At 26.5% G+C, this 18,593-nt stretch overlaps 1 protein-coding gene across 5 annotated transcripts in view; it reads right to left on the minus strand.

Annotated features, from left to right (window-relative positions):
- LOC134831791 (dystrophin, isoforms A/C/F/G/H) overlaps positions 1-18,593 on the minus strand; it is a 204,789-nt gene that overhangs the window by 14,844 nt on the left and 171,352 nt on the right. For all 5 annotated transcript variants that reach the window (XM_063845641.1, XM_063845617.1, XM_063845624.1 and 2 more), the window contains 2 exons: positions 16,578-16,701; positions 16,169-16,326 (listed from right to left, as the gene is read on the minus strand). In XM_063845641.1, the coding sequence (XP_063701711.1) occupies positions 16,169-16,326; positions 16,578-16,701 (282 nt within the window). The remainder of the gene's footprint in view (positions 1-16,168; positions 16,327-16,577; positions 16,702-18,593) is intronic.

The following is an 18,593-nucleotide window of genomic DNA, read 5'->3' on the forward strand; positions in this document are numbered from 1 at the left end:
TGAGTCATTTATCAATATCTGTTTGTTTTGATGGATTTTTGTCCATCATTTGACAACTTTATTGATTGTGCCCTTAATTAACTCTCTTTTCCGCATTCCAGGCAGCCGAGAGAGCATCCGAAACAACCTTGAGGCTGTCTCTGCGTCATAAATGCTCCGAAGATTGAACTAAAACGCTTTATCACTCACTTTAGTTCGTATCGTATTTTATTACACAAATCCATTAACCCTTATCTTCAGTCGTCTTTCGTTCTTTCGAGCTTCTCAATAAACTTATATTTACAAAGGAAGAGGATTCTTGCCACACATTTCCACCTACACCGAAACTTTTGAGGCACACGATAATGTCAATCAATTTTTTCCCTCCTTGTCTTTGCCGCAAACAGATCCTTCCTTTGTTGTTCGCACACACATCGCACATGACAACTTAATCTAAATAACAATACATTACGAACAAATTTATTATTTTAATACTTTAGTTATCTATCGTTTTCTCGTTAAGTCGCAGCGCAAGGTGGGTAAGACGAACATATTTTACATAATAATCGTTGTTATTATTATTTTCATTAATTACGTTCGGAACATTTTTAAGATAATAATTAATGATAAGTAATTTTAAATTAACATTTTTCACTGCAGAGTGAATCACGCTCGAATCCATTATTATTTCATCTGGTAATCAGCGAGTAAAAATATTCTATTTTATTATTTTAGAAATTTAATGGAATAATATAGTTAATTATTGTAACTGAACGCGGTGGCAGCAGATGTTTATTATTTATTTATTAAAAAAGGAAAATAAGTCAATGAACGGCAGTTGGTTTGGTGTTGATAAATTGGGAAATTTTGTTAATGAAGGTCTTTGGGATTTTATTGGAAAATAATTAGAAAATTAATTTCCTCAAAAATTTTTATATAAAAAAAATTAAAAGAAAATTTAATTTTTGATATTTTGGACAAAAATTGATTTTTCTTGTAATTAAATAATTTTTGAAATTGTTTAAATAAAAACTGATTTTTTTTTAAATTTTTATTTTTTTATCACAAAAAAAAATATTAATCAAAAATTAAAATCTTGTTGAAAAGGTCTCAAAAATTTTGCCAAAAATAAAAGAAAAATAAATTTATAAAAAATTATTTTTTTTAATAATTAAATAATTTTATTAAAAATTTTAATTAAATAGCTAATTAAGTTATTAATTAAATTTATTGATTTTAAATAAAAAAATAATTTTATTTAAAAATTTAATTTTTGGCTTAAAATAATAATTTTTAAAATTTTATTTTTTGAATAATTATTTTAGATTTTTTTCTGAAATTTTATATTTAATTTTCTGGAAAATTATTTATTTATTAATTTTATTAAAATAAAATTTCGTGACGAAACATCCAAACATTCAATTTAACATTTTTTTTTGGAAAAATAACTGCATAAAAATCCCATCAATTTTATAAATAAATTCTCTGTTGACAAAGCTGCCACGCTGATTTAGATCAAAATTTATTAGAACATCATTCAAATATGCACAAAAACGATCCGACATAAATTCCTCAACATTAACATATTTTTTTTTTAAATTTTCCATGCAATTCATTGATTCGTGGCAGTTCATTCACCAGGTAGGTACCCCGAAAAAATCTCATGTAAAAAAATGTAAAATAAAAAATAAATCAGAATTTGACTGCATGTTGTGTCAGGAACATGCGACAAAATAGTTTTTGGATACAGAAATAGCATGGGCGTAAATATTATTCTGGATGAGTCTTTTATTCAAAGTTGGGAATTGATTCGACTGCCAAACACAAATCAATGAATATTTAATGTTATGATGATAAAACGGTCGAGCTCATTTAGTCGTAATAGCGAGCAGTTACTGATTAAATTTATTGTTAAAAATTATACAAAATAACAATATTATTCAATTTTTCGTTATTTAATTTATTTGTATTTATATTGGACCAGATGTTTTATTATTATATTTGCCGTAATGAAAAAGCAGAACAACACAATTGATCGGGTTCAATGACTCTGTTTGGCATCACTGCTCTACATATCAGTGGTTCGGCATTCAAAGAGTTCCATTGTTTGTTATGTCAGACCCTTTTTTCACTAGACACAAAAATAAATCTATTTTATCGTGCTTGTATTTCAATTTTCTTATGCTAATTTTCACTAATCTTTTCCCTTGTTCGTCTTCGTCTCGTTTTCATCACAAGAGAAAAAATTTATATTTCCCCACGTGGTTTGTTTAGGTTTTGTTTTTTTTTCAGCATATTTTTTTTTGTCGGTTTTCGTATCATTTCCAACGTAATTTATCAGTCTCATTTGTCATTCATGTGAAATAAAAGGTGAAACTGTTGTTTTACAAAATTTTTAAATAAATAAGCATTTTTTGCCTTTTTTGTGTGGAATATTCAAGCAAGTAAAAGTGAATCTAAAAATACATCCATCAACATTCTTCTTGCCTGTAATTGATTTAGGAAATCGTGTAATAATAAATAATTCCATGTCGCTTCAATTTTTTTTTTACTTTTTGTCTGTAATTGGCTTTGCATACTAATGACACGAAGACAAAAGTGAAGAGGAGCGTGATTATTTTATTTTTGGACCTTTCGTTCCATTCGCCACTTTGTATTACAATAAGGCGATTAATTGGTTCGTCGCTCACTGAGAAGTATTGTTTGCATTTTAGAAGGCGATGATTCATGACTTTATCGCAAGAATCGGATTAAAAACACTCCATTAAATGCCGGAAAGTCAGTGTCTAATCCTATTACTGCCTGAAATTGGCCAAATTTGAGCATTTTATGTGAAAAAAAATAAAAGTTTTTTCTTGTGTGTGATATATGGAGCAGTGTCATGGTAAACGACAAAAACAATAAATAATGCGACGGAATGTTGAGAAAAACAGACTCCTGCTCTGAGGTTCAGTTGTGACATGTTTATCTCACCCTCTCTCTCTCGTACGGTCTTTCACATGTGGATCGAAAACGTTGTTATTCAAGATTTTATTAACCATGTTCGAGACATCTGTTCAATTTCTTATGATTTTTTTTTCTTTTGGAACGTCGCACGGTGGTCCAAAATAAAAAAAATAATCAAAATTTTATTCTATTTTTTTTTTTTTAAATAATAATTCAGAGTAAAGTTGAACTAAATCTACGAAATTTATTAAGTCAAAATTATTTAACTTAAGACTTAAGCTAAAGTATAAGTGAGTTAAGTTTAAATTAAGTCAAATTAATGGACTTAACCAGGTTCGAAAATAATTTAGAATTAAGTTTATTTTTGCTTAAAAATCAAATGTAAAAGCTGATAAGTCAATTCTTAATTAAGTCAATTTCTTAAGTCAATTAAGTCAAAATTCAAAAATTAATTTTTCCAAACATTTTTGATTTTTTTCTTAAAATTTCGTAAATGAATGTTCATTCTTGCCTTTAAGATAAATTTTTGACGAAAAAAAATTTTTTTTTCATACAAAAATTGATTTTTTTTAAAATTAAATTTTTTGTTTTGACTTAAAACTTAAGAAAAAGCAAATAAAACTTAAGCTTAAGTCAAAATATTTTTTAGACTTAAAATTCAATTTCAGCCCACTGTGCATCGTTAATGGCGTTCAACAGACACACACAACATTGGTCCGAAAAAAAATGCGAAATACCAGCAAGCAAGCGACAAGTGTGCAAAAATAAATTCTTTCTGATTCATCACTATTATAATCCTTCGATGTGTGTCGTACACTTGTCGTCTTACTTGTCCTTATAAATAAATATTTGCTTATGATGATAAACGTTTTTTCTCCATTCAATTCTGTGGCTGGGTTCATGCGAGAAAGAAAAAAAAGGAAGATGATGGAATTGATATGAATAATAAAGTTGTGATCTCATGGAAATTGTCCTAATAAAGAGTAAATGGATGTCGAGAGCAGTTGTTGTTCAAATCGTTACAACAAAAAAAAAAATAAGTTCGAATTTTTCGGGGGTATCCGTAATTCGATCCTTTTTCATTCATCCTTGACGTGACGAATATTTCGAAATTTCTCGGAATTTTTTTAATTTCAATTGACTTTGACGGGATTAAGGAGTTAAGAAGACAGATTATTCAATTGATAAATAAGTTCATGCTACTTTTGCCACACCTCGAATTTTGAACCAGTTTTTTTGTATTATGTGTACTTTTGGAGTGTCAGTAGCTGTTATTAACGATCGAGGAACAAAAAAAAAACGATTCCAGACGTTCATGCGGTGAAGAAACGAGAAGAAGGTGACGAGTCCCACTCATTTCTTCCCTCGTTTTTCTTCATTCTTTCACGTTCTTTTCATTTATTGCAATTTTGTATCCAAATCCGTTCATCGTTGTGGAATTTGATCGAAGAGAACGAAAAAAAATCAGTAAATCTCAAAATTAGGTAGAAAGGAAGGAATTTGATCGAATTCCTTATCGAATGTCCCACATAACTATATAATTTTACTGCCACAAGCAAATATTTATTCATGATTATGACAAGGTTTTGTGTTTTGCTTGTTTGTCGCTTTTGTGTGAGAAGTCAGGCATGTCCTGTCACAACTTCTATCTCGCTGTGATGTTTCAAGTATGCAGGCAAGTTGCAGAAAGTTACGTTTCGTAACTTAAAATAATAATTGCGATAGGAATAAAATAAAAAAAAAATTATTAAAACAAGTTAATAATTAATAAAAATTAAATAAATTAAATTCTAGAAATAAAAAAAAAATTAAATTTTAATAAATAAAAAATTATATTAAATTTTAAAATTAAAAAAGTTTGAATTTTAATACCTAAATAATTAACTTGAATTTTTTTTAATTAAATTAAATTAAATTAATTTTTTATTTTTTAAATTTATTTATTTAAGAAAATAAAGGCTTGAAAATTTAAATATAATTTTTTTATGAATTTAAATTGATTTAAATTCATTACTAGCCTTAAAATTATTTTTTAATTTAAAAAAATCAGAATTTAAAAAAATTTTTTTATTGTTAAAAAAATCATTTTTAGTCTCTTTTATAGTCTAGAAAAAAATTATTTTCGTTGCTTTAAAAAAATTTTTCGCAATTTTCTTATATTTTGCGAAACTCCAAATTTTACAATGCAGAAAATTCGTAAGAGATAAATGTCACCTGAGTAATCTCCATATTTATTTAAATAAAACATGAAATGTTCAATAAATGTTGGTTTTTTGTCTGTGTGCCTTCGTGACGACGAAGAAGAAGAGGAAGACTCTTTAAGTAAATCGTCTCCTACACATCTTGCACACGAAAGAGACAGTAAATAGTATAAAATTTTATTACCGTCATCATCATCGATGCAACATTTATTCTGTACAAAGGTGCTTTGTTCGAAGCAACTTGTAAAATAATGTAAATTTTCTGGTTTGTTCTCAATTTCGAGTGTGTGTGTGTGCAAAGGACTGGCTCGGAGTGTGTCAATATGATAAACTTCTTGTAGCTGTTCAATCACATTTATTGTTACAATTTAATTTACTGAACACACATGCCGAGTACCTACGTAGACGAGACAAAAACAACGTCTTTATATCCCCATTTGAACAATTTTGTTATCCATATCGTTCATTCAGGCATGTATAAGGGCATATTCGGTAAAGTTGTTGTATAGTGACTTGACTCGTGTAACCATTGTACTTATCATTTTGTCGTGTTTCTTGTTCATGTCTCTCGTTTTCTTCGTTACACGTTGCCTTATGGACGAAAAAGGGATCAAATTAACCAATCAAGGGGTCCAAATAATCTCTCAAGGGGTCAACTTAACCTCTCAAGGGATCAAAATAACCTCTTATCGGGTCAAATTGACCTCTTAAGGGTACAAATTAATATCTTGAGATGTTAATTTGACCCCTTGAGATGTTTTTTGGGCAAATTAATTTCTCTTGAAGGTTTCTTGGTCAAAATAATTCATATGACCTCAAGGAGTCAAAATAATATCTCAAGGGGTCAAAATAACCTCTTAAGGGGTCAAAATAACCTCTTATCGGGTCAAATTAACCTCTGAAGGGTACAAATTAATATCTTGAGATGTAATTGTGACCCCTTGAGATGTTAAATTGACCCCTTGAGATGTTAATTTGACTTCTTGAGATTATTTTGACCCCTTGAAAGGATATTTTGACCCTTGAGAGGTTTCTTAGACTCCTTGAGATAAATTGACACCTATTCATAATGACCTATCAAGGGGTCATAATGACATCTAAAGGGGTCCGTATAACCTATCAAGGGCTCAAAATATCCTTTCAAGGGGTCAAATTAATCTCTCAAGAAGTCAAATTAATATCTCAAGGGGTCCAAATAATCTCTCAAGGGATATTTTGAGCCCTTTAGATGTCATTGTGACCCCTTGAGAGATTTTTTTGACCCCAGGAGATGTTAATTCGACCCCCTTTTTGTCCATTGGGTGGTATGATTCACAGGTGAATGCACAATTTATTGATGTGTGTGACGTTTTGGGACTCTGATTTGATTAGATTTCTTCTCGTTGAACGAGGAGACAGTAAGTCTCTTACTTTCCTCAAGTATTATCACTCAATCAACAAAATAATTGAGTAACTTAGGAAGTTCCTTAAGCACATAATTGACCGTGTTAAATCAATAATAAAGAAGAAAAAAAGCCAGGTCACTAATATTTACAAAACACTTGATAATAAAAAAAAGTTACAATAAATATTTTAAAAAACACACTTGACTTAACGGTCTAACCTTGCATTCTTCAAAACACTTATGAAAAAAAATAAAAAATAAACAGAAAGTGCTTTATGAGCACTTTTCTACCTGAATATTTTTTTCTCTATACGATTATTTACTTCTAAGAATTTTTTTCTGTCACTATATGAGAGACTTTCTGACGTTCGTAGTTGCCTCAGCATTAAATTTCAACATAAAATGCTGACTTTTTGTTTATTAGTTTCGTTTCTTAATGAGGCATGGAGTTACTCCTCGATTCACACCGAACCAATAATTGCTCCCGAAGTCAATTTATGTGACATTGGACACACTTTATGCAATTCGACGTTACTCCAAACGCCAAAATGTCCCAATTTTCGTCACATTGCCATGACAGAGGAGAAAAAAAATCTCATCTTAAATGGACACAACGCTTTACGTGATCGTCTGGCTTATATCGATCAAGCTGCCAACATGATAAAACTCGATTGGGACCCACAATTAGCTCAAATGGCCAATCAGTGGATTCTAAATTGCAAAATTGGAGAAAAAGATCCGTGGACAAATTTGACGAAAATTTTAAATGATCCGCTTATGAAATATTCGCAAATCCATCAAAACATTGCGTTCATTAACAGCAAATTTCTGCCGCAATATTACGAGTTGCAAATTTTCCGTTATTGGTACATCGAGAAATTGGATGCGAATAAAACGGACAAGCGAATTATTGGGTGGATGGATGGGTATGACGCGGTATTTTTTCAGAGAGAAAGTAATTATTCGATGATTGCATGGGCACGGATTCAGCGAGTTGGATGCGCACTTGGACATTATCGTGGGGGATTTGCGATGGTTTGTAATTATTTTCCGTTTCAGGGGTATGATCACCCGGCGTATTTGATGGGACCACCGGCGAGTTATTGTCCAAGGAGTTTTCCGCTGCGGAGTGAAATTTTTCCGAATTTGTGTACAGCGAAGGGCAGCAGAGTTAAGCCGATTTTTGTCATCTTATTTTTTGTGCTCATCAATTTTTGAGTAAAAATATGAGATAAAGAACGTAAATGTAATTTTTTTAATATTTTTTTTTTTTAAAATATGTCACAAAATCATTATCACAAAAATATTATTTTTATTTCCGTACACAGAAAACTGTAAAAAATTTGTGTTTCGCAATCTAAAAAAGTATGCGAGATTTTTTTTTGTATGAAAGTTTCTTTTTCCTAGGATAAAATATTTTTTTAGACTTTTTTTTTAATTTTAACTAAAAATCGCCAAAAAAAAATTTTATGGAAATTTTAGCTCTTGTTAAAAATAAAATCATTTAAAAATTATTTTGACAAAAAAAAATCGATTTTTCAATTTTTCTTGCAAAGAATAAAAAAATTAAATTTTTCAAAATATAAATAAATATAATAAAATTCTTTTTAGGAATTTAATAGAAAAAAATATTTTTAAAATAAAAAAAAAGTATTTTTAATAATTTTTTATTTTATTAAATTTTGATTTAATAATTAAAAAATATTAATTTCTAATATTTTATTATTTTTTTTATAAAATTTTTTATGAGTTAGAGCCACTTTTTTAAAATTAAAATTTTAAAATTTTTAGGCATTTCAATTCTTTTTCTGTTTGTTTAATACATTTTTCATTGTTTTTTTTTTATAAAAAAAAGTTAAAAAAAATCTCGTAAATATTTTAACTGACGAGACACCAATTTTTTATTGCTCAAGTAACTCTCAGCATGAGTAAGTAAAACTCCAGCAGATTAAAAAAAAGTGACAGACATGAAAAGTCACTTCTTTTGAAATTCTGCTCTGTTTGAATTCTTAAATTCAAATCACAGACAATTTTTATTAAAATGGACAGAAATTAACTTTCGTTATCTTTGGATCATTTTTTATTTAAAAAAAAAATATTTGCCTTCACTTGCACAAAAACGGCAAGCAAACAAACACATGTGCCTCCGTCTTCCGAGAAGCGCGATATGAGCTCATAACTCACTGTCAAAAAATTTTTTGGTGAGAAATTTCTAATCTGTATAATTGTAATGTGAATCAAGGCTAATGAAGTCTTAGTAAGTCGCGCACAAAATTAATTACTTCTATTTAAATAACAGAACGCGTCGTCTGTTATTCAGACTCATTTGTAAATCACACTTCATTTATTACCCGTTAAGGCATGTATTTTACTTGTTACACTTCTTTTTATTTTTTTTCCTTTCTAATCTTCTTGACTTTTCATCTCTTCTGATCTTTAAACAATTTATTTTTTTTTTTCAAATCATCACAAATATTTTATTTGTTACAATTTTTTAATCTTTTCATTAATATCGAACAGCGGAGAAAGAGAACACAATACACAATAATTGCACGATCCAAGATTTATTTGTTTTGTATTTTTTTTCTTTTGAAATCCAAATACGGAAGCAACAACGGTTCAACAAAAGAAAATTATTCCAAGATATCACGGGAGTACGGGTTAGATTATTTTTTTTCAAAGTTGCCGGTTCGAGCAGCGCGTAACCGATAGACGTCCGATTCGTCGTGGAGTTAAAAGTAAACTAAAAATCATATGGCGAATAATGAGAGAGAGAAAATAATGAATTTTTTTGTACGGGTTTATATGTTAATAAGACCACACCAAGAATTTAATTCATCGTGCGTTCATTCCCGACCACGTACGTTCGTCTGGATGCATTTTCGAAGTTACTTTAGGACGATGCGTCAATGAATGAATTTTCGAAAATGAACGATCTTCGGGTTTAGTTTAGAATGATCATGGATGGATGGATGACTGGAGGAGACACAGACATAAACATTCCGTTGTAATGAAAGAAAAAATATGCAATGCAAATGATGTGATGTCATACATTTTTTATGCAGGGCATGCATATCGAGCGCACTCTGCATAAATAAATCAAACGTAGATTAATGAAGAAAAAAAATTATTTTTTTTTGTCTTAGTTGGTTTTATCACAAAGCAAATATTTTCAAGTCAACTTTAATAATATTTACATTAAACTTTGTCATTCCGTACGAAAATTTCAACCCAAAGTGTAAACCCATAAAAATGACATGTCGAGTGTTTGTGAGTCTTTCTGCCTTGCAGTTATTTTAAAATATAAACAAAATTACTTTGCATACAAATGCAAAAATTTTCATTTAACATTATCATGATGGGACGATGATGAGTGAATGTGTGGCACGGCATGACATAAAGTTGGTTGCAAGCAAGCTGTTTCATCGTGTAATTGATACGAAAAATGTAATATAAATAATTTGATTTAACACGCAGCGTAATTGATTTAAATAAAAAAACGGGTATGTGTGTTCGTCCTGTGAGCGTTTTTGAATGGAAAGTGGCTTAATTAAAGTAACGATTCACCGGTGATGGATGGAATGGAGTGTCCTTCATTGTAGGTTACAAGTTTATGGTAGATTGATTGATTTACCGCAGTTCGATGTTGTTAATCAATCAATTTGCGGTTAACATATTTTCGGGTGATGGTACGTGATATTGGGATTATTGAGAAATTTACGAAATTGTTTCTTGTGGTAAGTGTCAAAATAAGAAATTTGGGATGGAGTTTGGTATTTTTATGTAAAAATATTTTTTTGTGAAATAATGTTATTTTTATCAAAAAAAAAAAAATAAAAAAAAATAAATAAATAAAAAAAATAAAATAAATAAATATACCTATAATAAAATAAATGAAGATTTTTTTTAATTAAAAAAAAAAATTAAATCATTACGAAAAAATCATTAATTTTACTTTCATTTTATTTTAATTGTTTTTCAATTTAATTTTAATTAATAAATATTTTTCAATAAAAATATTTTTAAATTTCTTTAATTTGCGAATATATATATTAATAATTTTATTTTTACTTTTATTAAAAAAATAATGAAAAGTAAAGCAAGGTAAAAATTATAATGATCTAAGTTTTGCTTTATAATTCGATTCTTATATGTATATAAATATTTGGATAAATTTGTAATTAATTTTTTTTTGTAAAAATATTTTTTAACATATTAAAATAAATTGACTGAATGAAACTTAACATATTTTATCAAAAAAATAAAAATATTAAAAATAAATAAATTCAATTTTTATATTATAAATTAATTTATTAAACTTTAGAATTTTGAAAAAAAAATAGCAGAAAATTTATTTTGCTAAGATAAATGCAATTTTTGTTTTAAATTTGTATTTTTCTCTTGATACTACTTATTATTTTTTTTGTCGATTTAATATTTAAATAAAAAAATTTTTAAATTTAAAAAATATTAAAAAAAATAAATTAAATAAATAAAAATTAAATTTAATTGAATAAAAATTAAAAATTGAATTAAATTTAATTAAATAAAAATAAATTATTTTTTAAAAAATATTTTGAAAAGACGATGATAAACTCAATTGTTCTTAAATTTATTATTCCGTATAATTTTTTTCAACCAACAAAATAAATCACCTTAAAATTTTTCTCAACAAACCATGAATGATATATTGCCTAAAATGCTCACTAACGACGACAAACACTTTCCCAATAAATATAAAATATGAATAATCATATTCAAATTAATGATGCTGCGTTTCGAGTAAAAGTAAAAACAACACATTTGCACGAGAAAATTCTTCCGTCTGTCGTCCGCACATAAAACATGCGCCAATAATTCATCTTCTTGTGTGAGTATGTGTCTTCTTCTTCCTCCACTTGCATGAATTATATCACACGAATCTTTTAATTTCAAATTAATAATTTTTGCGAATAATAAAATTTTTGCGCACACACGAGAAGAAAAGTGTCATGTGATGCATGCAAATTATTGGCCATACAAGTCGCTTGCATGTCGTATAACTCACTAAATAAATAATAAAATTTTCTGTCAAGTGTCTGTAGCGACATAGAAACTTTATAATTATTATTATAGTTAATAAAACGTGAGACGTGTTTAAACACTTTGCATCATAAATACATCAGAATGGCACTACAACATGTGCATCGTGCAAGATAATGAAGATATTTATATTTTTAGTTGGTTGTAAATAAATAAAAAAAAAATAAAGAAATGAGGAATAATAATGCGCTTTCAAGTTGTCATGATATGTCGTTCGAATGTAGATTAAGTAATTATGAGCATTTTTTTTTTCGAATATTGTGTGAATTTTGTCACTCACTAACCTTCTGATCTATTTTAATTAATTAATTTACATTCCACTGCATTTTAATTGAACTTTTGTTCGTTCGTCGTCGCGTCGCCGCTTAGAAAACAAAACAAATAAAAATCTAATTTGTTGCGCCCCATGCAATAGACACCTCTGAAACGCACCTATTTCGTATCAAATCTCTTGAAATAATCTTAAATGAATGAAACTTAAGCTATTTAATTCACATGCAAGCTTAATTCCATTCAATATTCACGCTGCAAAGCATCCAGCTGATACAAACGAGGAATACAAAAAAATAAAAACAAATCAATTTATTTATGATCGTTTATAGTTTTTCATTTTTATTTATAAGACAACGGCGCCAAATGCAGTATTTACTTTACTTAGTATGCCGTCTGTTTCTTAATTTTTTATTTTATTTCTCTTGATAAATGACAACATTTTGCGTCGATTAAAGTAGTGAAAGTCAATTCTCACACACTTTAACTGCACCGTCCATCGCACCCACGATCGGTGTTTTTCTGTGGCTTATTGGAACGAAAAAAAAACCGTTTAGTTGTTGAAAAATTGAGGAATTTGGATAATTTGTGTCTTTTTATGGTGTTTGGTAGCGAAATGTTGCGTTGTTGATTTGAGTTATTTATTTGGACGATAATGAGTCTGGTTTTGAATTTCACTTTCAGTCTTTGAAGAGTTTGAAAGCTAAAAAAATATTTTTTTAAAAATTTAAAAAAATTATTTTTTTTAATTTAAGTTAAATAATAATTTTAATAAATTTATTTAATTATTTTAAACACATAATTTTAAAAATTTTTAAAATATTAAAATTTTTAAAAAATATTTGAATTTATTTAATAAAAACTTAATAATTTTATATTTTTAGGTTAAGTTTTTAATTATTAATTTTTTTTGAGAATTTATTTTATTTTTAATTTAAATTTTTTTACCTATTTTGTTTAATTTTAATTAAATTTATTTTATTTTATTTTTTTTATTTATTAAAAATATTTTTAAAATATAAATTTAATTTTTCAAATATAAATAAATCCATTTTTTTTTTATACTAAAATTATTTTTTTAAAATCAAAGTTTGAATTTAATAAAATAAAATTTAAAAAAAAGAATTAAAATTTAAAATTAGAATCAAAAAAAAAAAATAAAATAAAATAAATAAAATAAATAAAAAATTAAAAAAAGTTAATTTAAAATAAATAAAAATATTTTGGATTTTATTTAAATTTAAAGATTAATATCAAATAAAAAAAATACATTTTTTGGCTCTTCTTAAAAAAAATAAAAATTCAAAGTTCACAGATCAAAAACCGGATAAATCTTTGAATTATTTGCTCTATTTGTGTCACTCATTGATTGTCTGAGTCACACATGCCAACAACATTAAATATTTATTTATTTTCTCTCCCATCTTTTTGTGTTTTTATTTCGACAAGTTACTCGAACAGCGACTTACTGCAACTAACAACTTGTAAGTCTGAGTAATTCTCCACTAATGACATTCTAAAACAACAATCACTCTGAAGTAACTGTGTTAGAAAAATATCGAAAGTGAAACATCCAGAAAATATTTGGATAGAATATCAATGCATCTGAACAAGTTACATCATGTATAATGGCAATAAAAACAATAAAACGTCCGCTTTTCGATATTTTTTGATGAAAAGTGAGAAAAAGAGACAAAAACTGATGGTTGAAAATTAATTTTAATTTGTTTACAAAAGCAACGATCGCTCGTAAAAATAATAAAAAAGATTTTTTTTACCAAATTTGGTTAGAAATTAAATTTAAAAGTATATAAAAGAAGGGTTCGCCCACATGTATTATTTTTTTTATATATTTTTTGAGGTTCTTTCATAAATCTTTCTTTTTGTTTGAATTTGAAACATACGAGAAAGTTTATTCTCGTTCCACCTGATGCTTTGAAGATATAATTTTTTATTAAATTAAAATTTATTTTCGTATTATGGTCATGACCATACCTTCTTATATGTTAATCTCATTGACTTTCTTGATGCACAGTGAAAAAAAAATTTCCTGCTTTGAAGTACTTACAAGAACACTCGTAACAATAAAATAATAATAATATGTAATAAAAATCCGCCTTTTATGATCAAACCTCATCAACATCATCATCGTCATTGACGTCGAATGTGGTACTTAGATGTCTGTCTAATGATAAATTAAAAGACACTCCATAATAAGTTGTTAATATTCACACAAATACCCGACAATATAATCAAATTATTTATATCTCTGTTCATTATTTATCATTATTATTACTATTATTGTTGCGTCGCGCTGCAAAATCCGACAAGTAATTGTATTAAAAGTAAATCTCCTTACAAGTTCATCACGATGAACGACAAAAATTAGTATTACGGAAAGTATCAACAATGACATGACACGTAAAATCGAGGAGAATGGAAGAAGTGACACAACAAACAGACATTTGAACGACTGCTTGATTAATTATTTACAATTGCAACAATTCTCTCTTTCGTGTTTTATTTATTTATCAGGTTTTGCGAGTGAAAAGAGCCACCGCATCACAAATAACGAACAATGAAAAAGCGAACAATGTTCTCATTAAAAAGTAAATTCTTATCAAAATTTAGATTAGATAAAATTTTGCACCGAGTTTTATGGACTGACAATTATTCATGTCTTACTAAGAAAGGCAAAACTTGTCTCGGTGTCTTACTGACACCCACAAAAGAACGATTTATTTATCAAGTGAGTAAGTAAATAACTCGTCGTTTAATTAAAAGATACAAATTTTCGTAAAGTTTGAGCAGGCGATTTAGCACCCACTTGACAAACATCTTGATGGGAAATCAAAGGACGACATGTTTACACCTCAAGCCGCAATGAAACTAATTTTGAATGAATTAAAAAAGAAAACACTCTGGGAAAAAGTTTTCCGTTTTGGAGTGATGTCATGATCCTCTTAATATTCTGTGTGGTGTCATGTATGATGATGGTTAGCAGTGACAGTGGTGTAGAAATTATAAAATTGTCAAATGACTTTGAAATATATTTTGAATAAATTTTATTATTTTTAATTTAAAAATCACATGGAATAAAAATATTTTTTTTTAGAAATTTCATTAAAATTTTCTTAAAAAAATTTTTCGGAACGAGATCAAACTTTTCAAATTATTTCGAGAAGTTAGATAAATTTTAATAAATTATATAAAATTCAATTTTGTTTAAAATTTTAATTAAAAATTATTATTTTTTGATTTTGTTAGTAAACTTGCTTTTAAAAATTATTCAAAATAATTTAAGAATAAATAAAAAAAAATTAAATAATTATAATTTTGTCAAAAATCAAAAAAAAAAAAAAAAATTTTAAAATAAAAAATTAAAACAAATAAATACAAAAATTTTTAAATTGTTTTAAAAATTACTAAAATGAGATTATTAATTTTTTTTAAAAAATTAATAAAAAAATTAAATAAAAATAAAATGAAAAATTAATCAAATAAAAAATTTTAATTTTTTTTTTGGCAAAATTTTTGGTGTTTATTCAAATTTTTTGGCAAAAATAAATATGACTTTTGAATTATTTATAAAAACAAAGAAAATTAATGAAATTTTTAAAAATTCCTTCAATTTAAAAGTTTTAATTTTTAATTTAATTTTAATTAAAAATTATTTTTCTGATTTATTTTTTCCTATTTTGATTAGAAATTTAATTTATTTTTTTGCCCCTTATGTATTTAAATTTAAATAATTAATTAATTTTTTAACTTTCAAATAATAATTTATTTTATTTAAAGAAAATTTACTTCAAATCCTGTAACGTCACTGACTTCCATCTCTAACTCATCATTTTCTTTTCGTTAAAATTTTCTGCCATACGATAAGACACTCGTATCACTCTCGTGCAACCACTCTCTATTAAATTATACAAGTGTTTAACATCAACAAGAACAAGAGCAAAAATAAACACAAGAGTCGGAGGAACGCTTGTGTGTAACTTTGGCATAAAAAGGTTTAAAAAGTTTTCTCCGTTTTTTTTACACATTTTTATTTTATTTTATCATCAAATATGTCAAGCATGAACACTCGTTGCAAGGATTGGAATCCAAAACCACAACATTGCCTAAGATAAGAGCGAAAGAATGTTGTGTGTGGAAATTTATGAGATTTTCATACAAATTAAATATGAAAACAATATGGGAGTGTAATTGAGTGAAAAATTCATTTTTTTCTTGTTTGTTGAATTTCTCGGATAAAAACTGATGCGATCTTTTAATGAAAAAAATAAAAAAAAAATCGACTTACCGTCATGTACTCGTCTAAACGATGTTGCCAATTATCGGAACGACCAATTAAGTGATTCCACTGTTCCGAAAGTTTCGCTACTTCTCGTCGAATGCTGCGTGTCAATTCTCGATTCTGTTCCTCGGTCGATAAATATCGTGAATCGCCGTCTGTGAGAGCTGCACGATTTTTCAACAATTTTGTGCAAACGGAAAAAGTGTTGAAGTCCATTTTTAAACATCATTTTGACGTTTGATTGATTGATTGTGGGATGCGAAAAAAAAGGAAAAATACAAAAAACATGAAAATAGTGCCAAATAAATAGAATATCATCGGAAAAATTTGTCGGAAAAGTGTTTATTATTTTTTTCTGATGATATCGATGTCGATTCCAGAAAAACATTTCCGAATATTTGATAGACTGACGTACCTTCCGTATCACTTGTGTCCGATAATGGGGGTTCATTAGCTACATATTGTCGTCCATTGATTAAATTAGTCTCAATTATGGGTCGTTTATCTTCTAATTGACGTCTAAATGCCTTGTGATCATCCTGTAACGAAGAAAAAAAAAACATAAAAAATTGCAATAAAAAAATATTATTAATGATAAAGACGCGTTTTTAATTAAATAACGTCGCTCTCTGACTTTTTCAAGTGGATTCCACTACAAAATGCATTTCCACATATTTCTCCCCAATGCGGATGTTTTTTCCCGTGCTGTAATAATTGAACTATAAAGCACTTGTTACGCTTCTTTTTAATTAACGTTTCATTTATCGCTGGATTTTATTGATTATTGCGCGAACAAAAAAAAAAAAACGAAAAAATCGCTCAATCATCATTTCATTTAATTTATTTAATTATATAGTTGGTGTGTGTGTTTTGAAATCATATCAAATTAGCAGATGATCTCACATCACACATAATCACATTTTCAAATGCAAACTGCCAGGGCACACCACAATAATCAACAAGCGTAAAAATATTTTCATTATTATATTATTTAGTTTTATATTATTTTATTATCTATGTTTGATTCCACACCAGAAGTGTGTGTGGAAATACAATTCTTAATTCAATTAAACTCGTTTTATTGTTTCATTTGATCTCTTCTCTCAACTTTTTGGTGTGTTTGTTTGTGTGTTTTATTTGTTTAATTAAAATAAACATAAAATTACATCAGAAAATGGAGTAAAATGAATTAAAATTAAGGTTAAATCATGGAGTAAGAAAATCGTTCCCCAAATGGGAGGTTGGAGGGTAGAAAATTTAACAGTTGAATAAATTAGCAAAATATTTTGATTTAATTATTATCGAGTAAGGTGAACAATTATTATGATTTCTGAAATAATTGATAAATAATTAATTATATAATTTAGTTTTTAATTTTATTTAAGTTTATTTATATTATTATATTTTATTAAATATAATTAATTTTTAATTTCGTTTAAAAAAAAAAAGATAATTTTAAATGAATTGTTTTTCTTATTAATTTTTATTTTTTAAACAAAGTTTGTCAGTTATTTTTTAAATTCATTTAAACTAAAAAAAAGTTTAAAAATAAATATATTTAAAAAATATAAAAATATTGAAAAATAATAAATTTTAAATAAAATTTTAAAAATTGAATAATTTAATATTTTTAATTTCGAAATTTAATTAATAAATTTTATTTTTACGAAAACTGACTTATGAACTCAAAGTTTGTCAGGCTAAGTATTTTTTAAATTCATTCAAAAGTTATAAAAATAAATATATTTAAAAAATATAAAAAAATTGATAAATACCTAAAATAATAAATAAAATAAAATATGAAAGAAAATCTGAAAGAAAATAAATAAAAAAAATTGATTTTCATAATTTAATATTTTTTTAATTTTAAAAAAATCAGAAAAAATCATCAAGGAGTTTTTCCTAAATTATTAGGGATTTTTTGATTTTCTTTTAAAATTTTAAAGAAAAATACCGAAAGTGATAACATCAAAACTAAATAAAAAAAAAATAAATAAATCATGTAAAATTTTGTTGAAATTGCTTCGATTAAAAAAATATTAAAAATTAAATTTTAAAATAAATTTTAAATATTTTTAACGAAGAAACAACTTTTTTAAACTTTTTTTCAAAAGTAAAATTTGTAAAAATATTTTTTTTTATTTTTTGGATTTTTTCTAAACTTATCAGATATTTTTTTATTCTTTAAAATAATATTCTATCAATAGTTTAATTTTCAAACAAATAAATTTTTATAATGTTTTCATATGTCAGAGTCACCCTTCTCAATCAATTTATCACATAAAAGTATAAATTTATAATTGAATCAGGACCTATCCTTTCATATTAACAACACGATGTGTTTATTTATTTAATAATTATCGCACAATAATGTACAAAAAAACATGTTTTTGTTATTATTTTGTTTATTTATTCTACATGCGGAGAAGGT

This window comes from Culicoides brevitarsis, chromosome 1, assembly GCF_036172545.1.
Source record: "Culicoides brevitarsis isolate CSIRO-B50_1 chromosome 1, AGI_CSIRO_Cbre_v1, whole genome shotgun sequence".
NCBI classification, from domain to species: domain Eukaryota; kingdom Metazoa; phylum Arthropoda; class Insecta; order Diptera; family Ceratopogonidae; genus Culicoides; species Culicoides brevitarsis.